The following is a 14,566-nucleotide window of genomic DNA, read 5'->3' on the forward strand; positions in this document are numbered from 1 at the left end:
TGGTGGTGTTTTTTTATTGTAAAAAAGACTTCGTTCACGGATAGAGCATGTCTTTTTTTATCTATGCATGGGTGCCCATAAAATGAAAAAAAAACAACTAGATTTTACACAAATCTAATCAAAATTTAACAAGTACCGGTAGATCAAGAAACTCGGTCTAATCCAAGTAGTTATACCGCTTTTTACTTATTCACTCAAACACTCCCTAGAATTTTTAGGTAGGCTGCTATTTGCATAATTGTCATCCAGCATAAAAAATCTACACATATACACACTGAATAATAATTATAATGATATTTTAGTTCGATCCTTTTTCGGTATCGTGGCTCAATACATGTAAAAGTTTCTGTCAATTGTCTCTGTAAAATATTTGCACGACATCTAACTCCATGGATGCTTTTTTTCTTTTTCGCGAATAATTAATAATTGCCTCTTTTTGGATTTCGTATTCATTCAAAATTTAATTGATCTCATTTCTTTATTTGTTTTATATTGATGAATGGTGGACGTTTTCTGAGAATTTGACTGAAGTTTAATCTTTGCAAGTGCTCTTTAAAATAAGTCCATTTTGGCTTCTTTAGAAACGCAATTTCTTCTTCCGATAGGGGGCGAGGCGAAGAGGGGAAACTGTAAAATTCCGTGATCCTCCTTTCGTGCAGGATATGGTAAAATGCTCCAATTCCAATGGTGGAAATAATGAGAATCAATAACCTAAACAAATAATGAGATTAATATAAATCGATATCAATATTAAAAAAACACTCAATTTTGGTATTTTCATATATTACAATGGTAACAACACTAGCAGATTTGACTTGTGTACACTGTAACAGGTTGAACAATTTCTTTTTTAAAAATATACTTGTAAGTACTACCGATATCAAGATATAGTGCGTATCTAACTGGTCTCTTACCACAATGATAGCAATGTTGGAGTATTCCTTCTAGTGTCTAACATTTCCTACTTTCTCTAGCTCATTCTTCATCCACCAGTCCCAATTCGATATGTTGTAATCATACTGTTTTCATCCCGTTTCATTACACAAAGGACATGATCGATTGCCTTTATTGTTTTTGTTTGGCCGACAGTCAAACGTTATCTCGGATTTAAATCTTCACATAGTTCTCTCACCGAACAGATTGTGTGGTTTTATACAAAACAAAATGCCGAGAACGGTAGGGTGAATTCACCATGCATCGGATACCCTTGTACTTCAATAAGTTCTAGCGATATTGTTACCGACGGAAACATTTATTTATCAAAATCGAACTGTGATTAAAATATAAATCTGGGACAAAATTATTTGCCTTTTATTGAGAAAATATCATTAAAAAACCCATTTTAAAAAAAATAACTCAGAATTCACCGTGGATCGGACATCATTTACCATGCATCGGACATATGTTATTTGAACCGAAGAAACGTCGTACAATAACTGTGTAGTTTTTGGAACTCAGGTGCTGTTGGAATTCTTATGGGCACCATTTGTGCCCGTTGTTATCAGATCTATTTTTTGTATTCGCACGAAGGAGAGTTTATTCCAAAAATTTCTACATGAGAAGAAGCAAAAAAACTTGCTGTGGTCTTTAGATACATTGAAGACGTTTTAACAGTTAACAATAGTTATGTCCATTCGTATATCTACTCAATAAATCGATCCGAGTAAGTTTGAAATAATTTAAGATAACTCTGAGTCTGACACATCTGTTTGATATTTTAGTATAAAAAGACGTTAATGGTATCAAGAAAGCCTAATGATAAACATGGACTTCAACTTTTAATAGCCAGCTTACATTATGCATGTAGCAATATACCCTTATCAGCTGCATAATGGGTGTATGTCTCTCAGCTAATTTCAATACGCAAGAGCATGAACAATTTTTAAACCAAGGCAAACTATTAACATACAAGTTGGTAAAACTAGGATATCAATAGACTCGTTTGAAGTCATTTTTTTCACAAATTTTTCACATATCTCTTATTGTTTGTGTTTGGATATTAATTAGTTTTTCCCAACATGTTGTCATAAAAAAACTTATATCCAACCATGCATGCACAAACCCTTGGAAAATGTTTTTCAGCAAAGAGCAAGAGCCACTTTGGGCTTTATTTGACCTGAGTATTTATGAAAAATCAAAACCGATCATGCAGTTTAGGTTGCAAATGCAGTATTTATCACTTGGAGTGTTGGTGACCACGTATCTGTTAATCGTGACGTAATTTCCCGTCTAGTCAATGCCTTATGGTGTCAAAAATGCGTCATTTTCCTCACATCCTGTAAATTCCTTTGAAAATGACCTAAAGGTGAAGCATTTTTTAAAAATTTGTTATAGAGCACAACCTCATCGTCTCAAGCCACGGTCCGGAGTCCGCATATAGCTCTCTCCAGAATGGGAGAGGATCGTACTTTTTGGCCGTGGTTTGCGACGATGGCACAACCGCTGATCCAAAATATGCAAATACACAATGAAAGCTCTCTATTTCTGAAGATCAAAAAACATGTTTTATTTTTTGGATCGTGGGCTGTGCTCATATTTTAATTCTTTGCTGAAGGTAGTCAAATACGCATGTTTTCTGTAAATTTCAAGAACATTGCAATTTCTTAAACCTGTCTTCCAATATCTGGATTCTCAAAACGAAATTTTATTATAGAAAATGAAAGAACCAACTGTCTACTTTATTTTGATATATGAAACGGGAAAGAGGGTGATAGTTAATTAATTGATATAAGTACAGGGCAATTTTATGCATAATGCTCTTGCTTTTTATATTGTTATTAATTATTTTCATGTTTAAAACTGTCTTTTTAGATGGCAGATCCAAAACCACAGCCGTGGTTAAAAGAACGATATCTTTGAGCTATACCCACTGTATAAACGAATGAACATGTCATACACTGTAAAAGTATTTTTGCATTTATGATCAATAAAATCAAAGCTGAAATACTGCCGACTCGGCAAAACCAATCGAAGTTAATACTTGATTAATATTTTATTAATCAAATCTGATATTTGTGCTTTGAATTTGATTTGTTTTCCAAAAAATAATCCAAATAAGTGAAAAATGGTTGATAATACTTTGAACCGTGCATATGATGTTTGTAATGTTTGACGGATCCGCCATACAAATTGAATGGAATTACTCGATGCAATCCGAAAGGCATATCGTATCCTGTGTGGTTTTCTACAAGAAGCCAAACAAAAAGCGGGACAAACAACATCCGTGTTAGAGGATGGCTTCTGTACAGTTTAAGTGCAAAGTTAGCGGACAAAACTAACACTATCCTTTCAACTACTGTCAGTTTGTTGGTCACGTGGGGATGCATGACGTCATGTTGATGATGCTGAGCATGAATTTTTCGGTAAAACCATGTATTCCTATGAAGAAACAAATGAATGATAAAGAATATAGCATCAAACGTCATTATAGAAGCAACAAGATCAAATATAACACGACCTAGTTCGGGTGGATCGACCGGAAGTGCCCTAGTATTTTGAATAAAAGATTGTTGTTTTAACTTCCATATACTTGGGTTTACGTTGTGGTATTTCTTGACCATGACTGAATCCAGAAACATGAACGGACCCATGTAAATCACAGAATCTTTCAACATCCCTGTAACAGTTTGATGAACATACGTCACGGATGGATGAATTTTGTACTTATCAAAAGCTGTTATTAAATGAATTGCAAATGGATAAACAGGAACGATCCATGCGAAAGAAAAAGTTGTCCACCATGTTTCAAAATAAACAGAGTTGAAAATCCAAGAATGTCGCAAAATTAGCCAAGAATTGTTTACCACACACTGAAGGTAATCATATTTGATCCAACTTATAACTGAGGCTAGGAGTATCAAAAGTCGGATTGTCCAAGTAACACACAAATCTGTGAAATTATCCAATTCTTTGTTAAGTTTGCATTCTGACTGGCTCTCTGCATTTGGAGTAATCTCGTTTGCACTCGCCAATGGCGGCTGCACGTCTGAGATCTTATGAGATCTGCCCATTTTGGAATTTCTAAAAATGAAGGAAGAAAAAGCGTTGAAACTGATATTCCACAAATTGAAGCTAGTCATTCTTAGTATCTACAAGTCAATTAAATTTTGCAATCACAATTTTCTTTCAATACGATAAAAGCCAGTTAATATCAAGTAAAGATAGAAAGGGACAGTTCCTCTTGGTCTGAATTCGCATGAAAAATTAATGAATAATTATGAACCGAGTGTTTATAATGTGCGCTTCTCTTGATCTCTGCTGTCCGACCGCGAGCTTAAATTAAGAAACACGTCCAAATTACAGCAGAAAAGTAGAGTTTCTTACAAATTCAGTCACATCAATCCCAAGATCCAGATCCAGAATTTAAGATCTAACTGTGGATTGTACGCATTAATGCCATGACAATTAGCAAATTTTGAAATGCTTATGACTTTGCAATACAGTCGATGTATTCAACAATGTTCAAGGGAATACATTATGACTTACAATGCACATTTAAATATTTGTGTATTTTAATTTCAGTGTCATGTCCTAAAAGTTAACCTCGACACACTGACTTTTCTATAATTGGATGCCTTCTTGCTTTATAATGAATACAACAACAATGCAAAAGCCTATACCTATATGTTACCTGCAGCAAATTATTGATTTTATTTACATACTAATGCAGCTTTCATTGGGGCCAGTGTATTGCATTGCAAGCAGTAGGTATTGGGAGTAGCACATCAAAGTGTTTAGCTGCACTTCACCTTTAATTAATTTCCGAGTTCAGTAACTCTTTATTCACGATGCATGGTGTAATTTTTATAGTATCTGAACTTATTTAATTGCACAGCTAATAAATTTTATTAAAATGGTAAATGCTTCAAAAACACGCTCAGTTTAATGAAGTATACTTGTATCACTTCAAGTGATAATAATTGAGTTGTACTGTGTATTTATCAATTTGACATCTTTCATGAACAAAAGTTAATGTTTGTTAAATATATTTATAAGTTACAGTTTGTTATATACAAAAATAATATGTATTTTTAAACATTTGCCGAATTAAGAGTCGATATCAAAATATATAATTTATATTTCTTTCAAGATAAATTGCTATATAATTTCACTTACAAATCAGTGTCCAAACTTTTCCAGCCAGAGAGGGAAACGATTACACTGAACTTAAGTACCCTATTAGGTATACACAAAGATGAATCAAAAGTTTCACCAAGGATCATTTCCTATTTAGGAGCACTTCAACCATGATGCATCAAAGTGCTTAAAATTATGCGTGATCTAATTTGGAGTAACTTTATCCTGTTTCCTACGCAGACACGTGTACATGTACCTAATGATGCTCAAGTCAACCTTTGCTTTCACACAGAAGGTGTATATTTGAAGGACATTCGTTGTATACCTTGATTAGAACCATCAACCTGTGTAAATTACACAGGTGAACCATCATCAGACACGTGGTTTTAATCAGCAGTAAAATCTTTTGTAGGAATAAAGTACATTGATAAATATTAGCCACAGTAAATGAACTGCAACACTTCAATAAAGTTTAAAATTGTGATTTTTTTTTCTCAAATTTTCCTCCTATGGTCAAGAAGGGGGGGGGGGGGAGTAATTAGTTACCAGGTTATTTAAAGACGATGACAAAAGAGGTCAAATTCAGGACAATTTTGATCGAGCCTACCAGAACTAAAGTTAAATATTATTTACAAAAAAGAAAAAAAAACCTGTTACAGTAAATTTATCAATTTGAACTTAACTCTAATGGATGTCCCCATAAAACTGTTTAACAGTATCGGATACGAACAATACATGTACGTGATAGGTTGCAACTGAAGACAATATAATATTTATTTCTCTGAACGTTCTTGACCTCTCACTCAACCGTGTATAAAATAAATTTAAGGAAGTTTTTGGGTCAACAAATTTATCATCAGATATAACTTAACGACGTTCGATCCTAATATTTAAAGTCTTAAACTTTTTTTGCCAAGTATATTTTAAGTTTCTACATACATAGCTTAATTAAAATTCAAATCAAAAAATGGGGGTCAATATGCTTCTTTTTGCGCTACAGTACATTTAATATGACCTTCTTGCACTGAAATTTGTGTCTTAATTAAAAATTACACCTTCGACGTTTTCCCTGCAATATCATCTTCGCTAGCCAAGGGTTTCTGATACGCTACTCTCCTCATAAACCCTTGGCATACGGTGAAGTCAAAAGACGGGATTGTTTTCCGTCACGTGATCTCGAATCTATAAGGTACACACAGATTGCGTCATCGCCAGAAATAAAGACACGTGTTAAAAAAAATCAAATCAAAGTTTTTTAAAGAATAGAATAGAATAGAATAGAATTTATTACCAATCAGGGCCCATTAGGCATAAACATATAACATATATAATTACATATAAACATAATATTAAAGTAATAGACAGAATACAACATGTGGTGAAGAGCAATTCTTCTATTAAGTATATATATATACTGATATATATGTTGGTGGCAATTTAAGTTTCATATACAGACATACATGTACATGATGGTTTGTTGTACAAAAAAAAAGTGTGCATAAGTATTATTCATGATATACATATATATGTAAATATATACATATCAAAATGCATAAAACTATGTTTGAAACATCAACAGGAGGCAGCAAGAGTCGGTGCTAAAGGATATACAGAATTCCACTTCTGCCTCATGTAGAATAAACAGACATAAAATTTATGGAGATAAACATATATTATATAAATAAATTATACATTGACACATGTGTTAATTAAACTAAACTACAATGGACAGCAAGAGTCAGTGCTGAAGGATAGTATATTGTTATTATACATGTATTAAAGTTATCCACTTCTGTCCAATGTAGAGTATATTATACAACACAAATATCAACAACACCTTTACATAGTGTAGCATAATTATCCAACCAAGGTACTTCAAATGATTTTGAATTTGTCGAACTATACATGACTTATGAATTCACACAATTTGAACAGCACATCAACATCTTCACAGTTCATTAACCATAAAAATTGGTTATTTTTTGACAAGCTATTAAAAAGATGACACCTCATAGATATCATGGATAGTAAATTTATTCTTGATTGACTATGGCATGGACAACTTAAAAGAAAATGTACTTCATCTTCTATCTCTTCTATTTTACAATTGGGGCATATTCTCTCTTCTCTTGGAATACCGTAATGTCTACCTTTTTCAATCATCAGATTGTGAGAAGATATTCTAAATTTTGTTAGAATCTTTCTTTTTTCAAACTTTCTTAAAATTAATAAATAAGGTTCTAGCCCAAAGTTCTGTTTAATTGTGCAATAGGTGTCCAATTTCCCACAATTACTTAATTCTTCCTTCTTTTGATACCATTTTTCAAGAAAATATGAATTTAGAATGCATTTACAATGATATTTAAATGTTGATGTAGATGATTTCAGATGAGGTGTTAACTGAGGAAGAAGTTGTTTAAACATATCAATAGAACCAAACCATGATAAATTGTTTTTATTGAAATTGGATACCGAGGTAGTATACGCAGCTTTTAATAGAGGATATGTGTCATCCAAATTCTCTAACCTATGCCAGTATTTCAATATATTCTGAACAATACTGAAACTCGTAGGGTGTCTACCTAGTTCTGAAAGGACTGCAAATTTTGTACTTTTGTTATTTACACCTAATAAAAATCTACAAAACTTGTAATGTAATTTCTCACAAAGTGACTTAGAAAATAATTCATCCAGTGCAATGGGTCCATTTCTAAATCGTGATGTAGTAGTATTAAAGGCCCCCCAAATTTCACTACCGTAAAGTAATATGGGTTTTATTGTATGATCATATACATGTAAAGCTGTGTTTATTTTAGGGTTCAATGATAGGAAATTTTTTTGTAATTTAAAAAATGCCTTTGAAGCTTTTTTGTAAAGTTCATCCTGAGCAAGTGTAAAACTTCCAGATGCAGTGAAATGTATGCCCAAGTATTTATAAGAAGTAACACATGCAAGAGGTTCTTTGTTTAGTGTGAAGTTTTCTTTCAAGTGTCTACCTGCTTTATTAAAGATTAATACTTTGGTTTTTGAAACATTTACATCAAGGCACCAGTCAGTACAGAACTTATCAAGACAATTAAGTTTTTGTTGAAGTCCTTTTGATGACTTGGACAAAAAAAGTATATCATCTGCATACATTAGACAATGAAGTAATTTATCGTGTAACTGAATATTATCATCAGTTATATTATTGAAGTATTCTGGAAGATTATTGATAAAAATTTTGAATAAATTTGGACTTAAATTGTCTCCCTGTTTAACTCCTAACTTAATAGGGAAAGTCTCAGTGACTTGATTGTTTAACTTAATGCATGATCTACTACAATTGTACATACTCTTAATTACATTGTAAAATTTAGATCCAACACCAATTTCTAGCAGTTTAATTTTGATGCCTTCATGTATTACTGTGTCAAATGCTTTTCTAAAGTCAATGAAACATGCATAGAGTCGTCCTTCTTTCTGAGAGCAATATGTTTCAAATAAAGTTCTTAAAATAAACATGTGATCAGATGTTCTTGCCTTTTTACAGAAACCAATTTGACAATCATTAATAATTTTGTTTTTTTCTAGATATTTATCAAGTCTTTTATTCAAAATACTGTTAAATAATTTACCAATTGCACTAGTGATGGTAATGCCACGATAATTGTTTGGATTATTGATATCCCCTGACTTATGCAGAACAGTAATGTATCCCTCGGCCCATGATTTGGGATAAAGTCCATGTGATAAGCAAGCATTGAAAATATTTCTTAAAGATGGTAGTAGAGCATTGTGACCGTATTTAATCATATGATTGGAAATGTTGTCTAGTCCAGGAGATTTATCATATTTAATACAAGAAATTGCCTCTGATATTTCCGAAGAACTTATTGTATAGTCTAATTCGTTAAAACATTGTTTATTTTCCATTTGAGAAATTTTCGTTTTCAATTCATTTAGCCTGTCAAAATATGACTCTCTCACTTCATTTAATTTTGTAAAATGATCTAGCCATCTATCAGGATGAATAGTTGTATCTACTGCATTATTTTTGTCAAGAAGATGGTTCACAAGGTTCCAGTAAAGTTTGGGATTATCCTCATTTAAAGCATCAAGTCTTGCAATGAGGGACTGCTGATATTGTATTCGTTTGTGTTTACATAATTTCGCATACTGTTTTCTGAGTTTAAAAAATCTGCCTCTAATAATTGGATCTTTTGGGAATTGAGACATAACTCTAGCGATATTAATTAATCTATTTTTTGTGTGTTTTAGATCTCCATCAAACCACTTCTTATTTTTATTTCTTTGTGCTGCTTTAGTTTTATCTTTTTCTGCTTTAGTTTTATTTCTTTTTAAGGATCTAGTGGCAGCATTAATAATAATAGTCTGGAGTTTGTCTACAGCAGTATTTACAGAGGATAATGAGTTCTGAACCTCCAAATTTGCCAAATCAGACAGTTCTTTCTGTATGTCTACAGAGGTTAAAGCTTCTTGAAATTTAAATGCTGAGTCTTCTGACCATATAAAACGTGGATTTATAAATTGCATCTTACACATATCTTGATTATTATCTACTAGATTTGTAAAATTGGCAGACATTTCCCAATGTAATAAGCAGTGACAGTCAGATAGTGTAGGATCAAAATCATTTACTCTGAAGTACAAAATCTGATCCAAAATGCTTTCAGAGATGATAACATAGTCAACCACACTAGAACCATTAGGGGTATAACAAGTAGGTTTTCCAAAAATATCTCCAAATGTTCTACCATTCACTATTCTCATATTTTGGCTGATACAAAGTTCAATAAGTTCTTTGCCACGATTATCTACTTTGTCATCTTGACTTTTTCTACGTCTGATTTCTTTATCAATATTATATTGGTCATATAGGGGCACATATGCACTATCATCACAAGAAATAAAATCAAGGTTATTTGATGTTCTAGCATTGAAGTCGCCACAGATTAATATCTTACCTAGTTTACTATATTGTATCAATTCTTTTTCTAAACATTCAATTATATTGTAATTCAGTCCAAGAGTATAAGATGACGTACTAGGTGGATCATATACAACACATATGAATAAATTTTCTTGGAGACCAAAATAATTTTTGTCTAGTTGAAGCCACTGAAAGTCATTAGATGTGTTATTGAGGATTTTTATGTGTGGTTTAATATGATTTTTACATAAAATACCTAATCCACCAAAATGTCTATTGTTATGTTTACTCACTGGTCTACATACAGTATGCAAGTAAAAATCACCAATGTTATGTGGTAGTTGACCAGACCCAATATGGGTTTCAACAAGAAAAACAATGTCATATTTTTTCAGGGTATTCATAAATCTAGGATCACAGGTTTTGTTAAAATCCTGACTTACTAAGCCACCAACATTCAGAAATGCAAACTTCAAAGAATTTTGTTTGCTTGTACACTCCATATTTGTTATGTAGTATTCTTAAGTAATACATGAACAAAAAATCTAATAATAAAGAAGTGTCGTATCTCAAGAATCACTCTTGTTTTATGTATGTGATTAACGAGACAAAATGAAGATTCAGGATCAGCATCATAAAAAATTCCACAACAAAAAATTTTAACAAAAGAACTGGGATATAGTGCAAAAAATAATTGCTAATAAAATCATGATGAGAACTACTTGTTTGCAATTGCAAGACATTGTAATAAGAGATCAATAAAAGTTATGGTACTTATGATCTGAGTACTATACATTAGTATTTACGGCTGGACCCTCTGTTCTTACCAAACCCAAACTTTCCTCTGGACTTGGACCTTGGTCTGCGGCTGTTGACAGTTTCGATTCCTAAGGAGCTGTGAATCACTCTCTTCATATTAGAAGCTAATAGAGAGACTCCTTTTTCGTTTAAGTGAACACCATCGTCACACAGCAAGTTCAGTGGTGGATCACCCTCGTGTAGCATGTACGAATGATCTAATGTTGACACAGAAGGGTTTTCATGCAAGTGTTGTTTAAGAAGTGCATTCAGAATCTGTCCATTTGTATGGTAACGAAATTCATCTGCCCTGGGTGTCGCAAGGGATATAATTATTTTACTGGATGGCCATTCCTGATGCATGAGACCAATAATTCGATCCATTTTGTCCACACATTGATTAGGCTCATATTTTTTTATGTCGTTTGTAAACGAATGTAGAAGAACTAAATCAGGTGCCGTCACCTCAGAGTTTGATACAATGTATTGGTATGTTTCATCCAGTGTGTATTCTATTTTTTTCATTATTTTCGCGAAAGCAGTGAGTTTGTCTTCTTTAATGTTTTTTATGTTAGACGTTCCGATGAGCAAGACTGTTGGAAGGTCAACAGCACCAGCCGAACCAACATCCAAAGTACTTTTGGGTGCTGTAACATGTGTAACTGTAGTGGATTCTTGAATTCTCCCAATGAGTAATTCTACCTTGTTTTGTGTTTCTTGTATATTTGCAGATATTCTGTCTTGGGTGATGACCATTTTATTGAGGACTTCGTCCATCCTTAGAATCGCTTCATGTAAGCTTTTTTGATTGGATAGAATGTTTGTCTGCGCAGTGGAAAGTTTTTCATGTAAGCTTTTTTGATTGGATAGAATGTTTGTCTGCGCAGTGGAAAGTTTTTCAATGACACTTACTAGACTGGTTTCTAGTCTTGTTAAGTCACTTGTGTCAGGCATTGGTGGCATTGTGGTTTTAACAGATGTTTTGACAGATGTTTGCGAACTTTCATCTTGATCCTCTGCTATGATCATATCTAATATTTGTAACAATAAAGAAAAGTGCTTTTCTACAAAGATGCTGTAATGATGACCTTGCACCCTAATAGTTCCTGTTGAAATAAACAGCGTAAGGTTGTATATCAATGAGTCTGATTCAGCCTGGTCATGCAATTCAATAGTTATTGTAGGGTTTTGCGTGCTGCTATCCCACGCACTAGTGGGCGCATCCTTCCACTCCACGTGCGCTCCACTAATGTGACTTATGTTGTCAAAATAAAAGATTGCCAAGGTCTTAATCCATGGCAGGATTCTGTCTGCAGTTGTGTGATACGTAATAATTTTCGCACCTTTGTCGTAAAGACTGTTGTCAATTTCTTCAAATAAAGAATTTTTGGCTTTGCCTGTTCTTGGTTGCAATTTAGTTGGTAAACAGGTAGCAGGATATTCCTTCATTATGGCCCCCATGTCCAAATCAACTGTCAGGTCACTGAGCCTGATGTTTTTAATTAATTGTAATGTCATCTTACCAATGCTTACTGCCCAGGGTTTGTTAATATTGTGGAATTTGTTTAAGCTTTCCTCAGCGCGAAAAATTTTCCGCCATAACCTTGTATCCCGATCCCGATTTTAATAATTAAGAAGCAATAATTGAGTTATGTTTATTCATTATTTATAGAACAAATCTGAAGCTTCAATATAGATTCTTAATCACATATTTAGAAGATATTGGATGACACCATGGCTATTCATAGAATTGAATGTTATCTTACGGATCGTTGTTTACTTGCGTTTTTCATTTCCGAGATTAAAGAGTGAAGATGTATCCCGAACGCAAAGTTCGTCATTTACGAAAAACAATTGCTGATTGGTCGACCTGGGTGTACTGAAATCCAATTAGAACTCTGGAAAAAAATCCCCATTTCTATAAACACCGTAGGCCAAGGGTTTATGAGGAGAGTAGCGTATCAGAAACCCTTGGCTAGCGAAGATGCTGCAATATTTGTATCCAATTAAAGCAAGAAACAAAATGAAGTCTAAGTCTCTTTAAAAAAAGACACTAAAATTGTAACTAAGAAAAAGTTTCAAATTACTTCGCATTATCACTTATTTGACCTTTTTGCACTTATAAAATGTGATTTTTCTGGCATTGAAAATTTAATAAGCAAGAAAATTATTTTAGAGTCTTAAACTTTTTCTGAAATTAAGCAAATAGATCAAAGTTACCTTGAATATCTAGAAAAGAACATCAAAAGTGGGGGTATATGATGTTAATTTTCAGATATACTAAAAAAGTGTCAATTTTACGTTAAATTTGGCTCAATTTTTTCCTGGGTTTTCAGAATATTTTTACTATATTTGTCAAACTTTGTTGATAGAATTCATAAGAAAAAATTTAATAGATATTTCAGAACCAGCATAACACATTTTACTGCAAAAAACAGCTTTGTGTGCAACCAGCATGGAAAAATTGGAATCCAAAATAAACAGTACTGTTATAGTTCAAAAGGGAAAAACTGATCATTTTAGTCTAAAAAACCTTCCGCCACAAAATATAGTCCTTAGTTTAATTCAACTTAAATGGAATTTAATTGCGGTTTTTTCATTGAATATAGTTTAATTTGCTTTGTAGAATTCAGATTTATTGTTAGAATTTAAAAGTGATGCAGAATTTTATCAATAAAGGACATGACCAAAATCCACTCAAAAACTCAGGATCGAACGTCCTTAATTTTTTAGATATGATATCTTAAGCTGTCAATTATCATTTGAAAAAGGAAAAAATCATACATTTTAGTTTTAAAATTTGATCATTTTTATATCTTTAAATGGGGCTCTTCTTCTAAAAGAGGTCAATATATAGTCTGAAAATGGCTACAACCACCCAGCCCTCTTAAATGTTGTTGCTTTTACTTTTTGATTCTTTTTATATTATGAAAGGTTTATAAACGACAAGCTGGTCACGTTCTTCGGGTCACTTAGAGGCAAAATTACTATTATAAAATTATAATGGCTGCAGTAAAAGTGAAGCATTAATCAAGGTCTTTTGATATTTCATCATAAGAAGGAATTCTAAGTAAATTAATGAACTGAATGAGAAAAATGATGTATGGAAACTAAACGAATGCGAATGCCTTTTTCCCCTGTTGAACACTATTTTTACGTCTAGAGATAGCCATAATCTTGGTTTTATATCGTCATATTTAACATATTTAGCAGAGTTTAAGCATGAAAATACAGTATAAAATTAAAATCTTGTTACCAGGTGGTATTTCACAATTAAACCACACCAATCTTCTTACTGCATATGGGGAAAAAATATATAATACGTGTAAGGCCTACCTTTACAAAGTTATGTAACGTCCAATATTAATATAGACTGTAAATTAATTACATTGAGCTCATGATAGTTTAACTGTCATATTTAAAAAAAATCATAAATATTTACTATTAAAATATAGCTTGAATATGCACAATCGTTGCTATACCACAATAACTCACCTGTTTACCCCACGTGTGCCTATCTACATATAGTACACCTGTCCTTCACCTGTTGTTAGGTATTTTCCATCGTGGCAGCTCCATCTTTCATGGGAGCATGTGCGAGTATCGATTTACCTACAATCTTCACTTGTAATCTAAAAAGGAGAGTTTTAAAGGCAATTTAAGATCAATAAGGCGACAATTCGTCACAGTAGAATATAACATGTCCTATCATAGGCGTCGAAACAAATTGAAACAAATTGAAAGCGGGTGGGCTAATTG

The 14,566-nt window shown here is 32.8% G+C and overlaps 1 protein-coding gene across 2 annotated transcripts; it reads right to left on the minus strand.

Moving 5' to 3' along the window:
- Nucleotides 1-2,977: 2,977 nt before the first annotated feature.
- On the minus strand, nucleotides 2,978-14,208 carry LOC134273553 (cholesterol 25-hydroxylase-like). Of its 2 annotated transcripts, none has more exons than XM_062755748.1 (2): nucleotides 14,144-14,208; nucleotides 2,978-4,020 (listed from the first exon to the last, which is right to left on the minus strand). In XM_062755748.1, the coding sequence occupies exon 2, from the start codon at nucleotides 4,008-4,010 to the stop codon at nucleotides 3,000-3,002; it is 1,011 nt and encodes a 336-aa protein (XP_062611732.1). In that variant the 5' UTR covers nucleotides 4,011-4,020; nucleotides 14,144-14,208; the 3' UTR covers nucleotides 2,978-2,999. The 2 variants fall into 2 exon arrangements, with proteins under 2 accessions (XP_062611732.1, XP_062611731.1); XM_062755747.1 differs by lacking the exon at nucleotides 14,144-14,208 and adding an exon at nucleotides 5,116-5,337.
- Between the last annotated feature and the right edge of the window lie 358 nt (nucleotides 14,209-14,566).

Source organism: Saccostrea cucullata, unplaced genomic scaffold (genome assembly GCF_032062105.1).
Source record: "Saccostrea cucullata isolate Sc308-1 unplaced genomic scaffold, CSIRO_AGI_Scuc_v1 ctg560, whole genome shotgun sequence".
In the NCBI taxonomy this organism is placed as follows: Eukaryota; Metazoa; Mollusca; class Bivalvia; order Ostreida; family Ostreidae; genus Saccostrea; species Saccostrea cuccullata.

What these genes read in the sequence shown, in the direction of transcription:
- LOC134273553 (XM_062755747.1), bottom strand. Translation starts at nt 5,222, where the DNA reads ATGATCCTTGGTGAAACTTTTGATTCATCTTTGTGTATACCTAATAGG. An exon ending in AAAAGTTTGGACACTGATTT is followed by an intron (nt 4,021 to 5,115) that starts GTAAGTGAAATT and finishes CTTCATTTTTAG; the next exon opens with AAATTCCAAAATGGGCAGAT.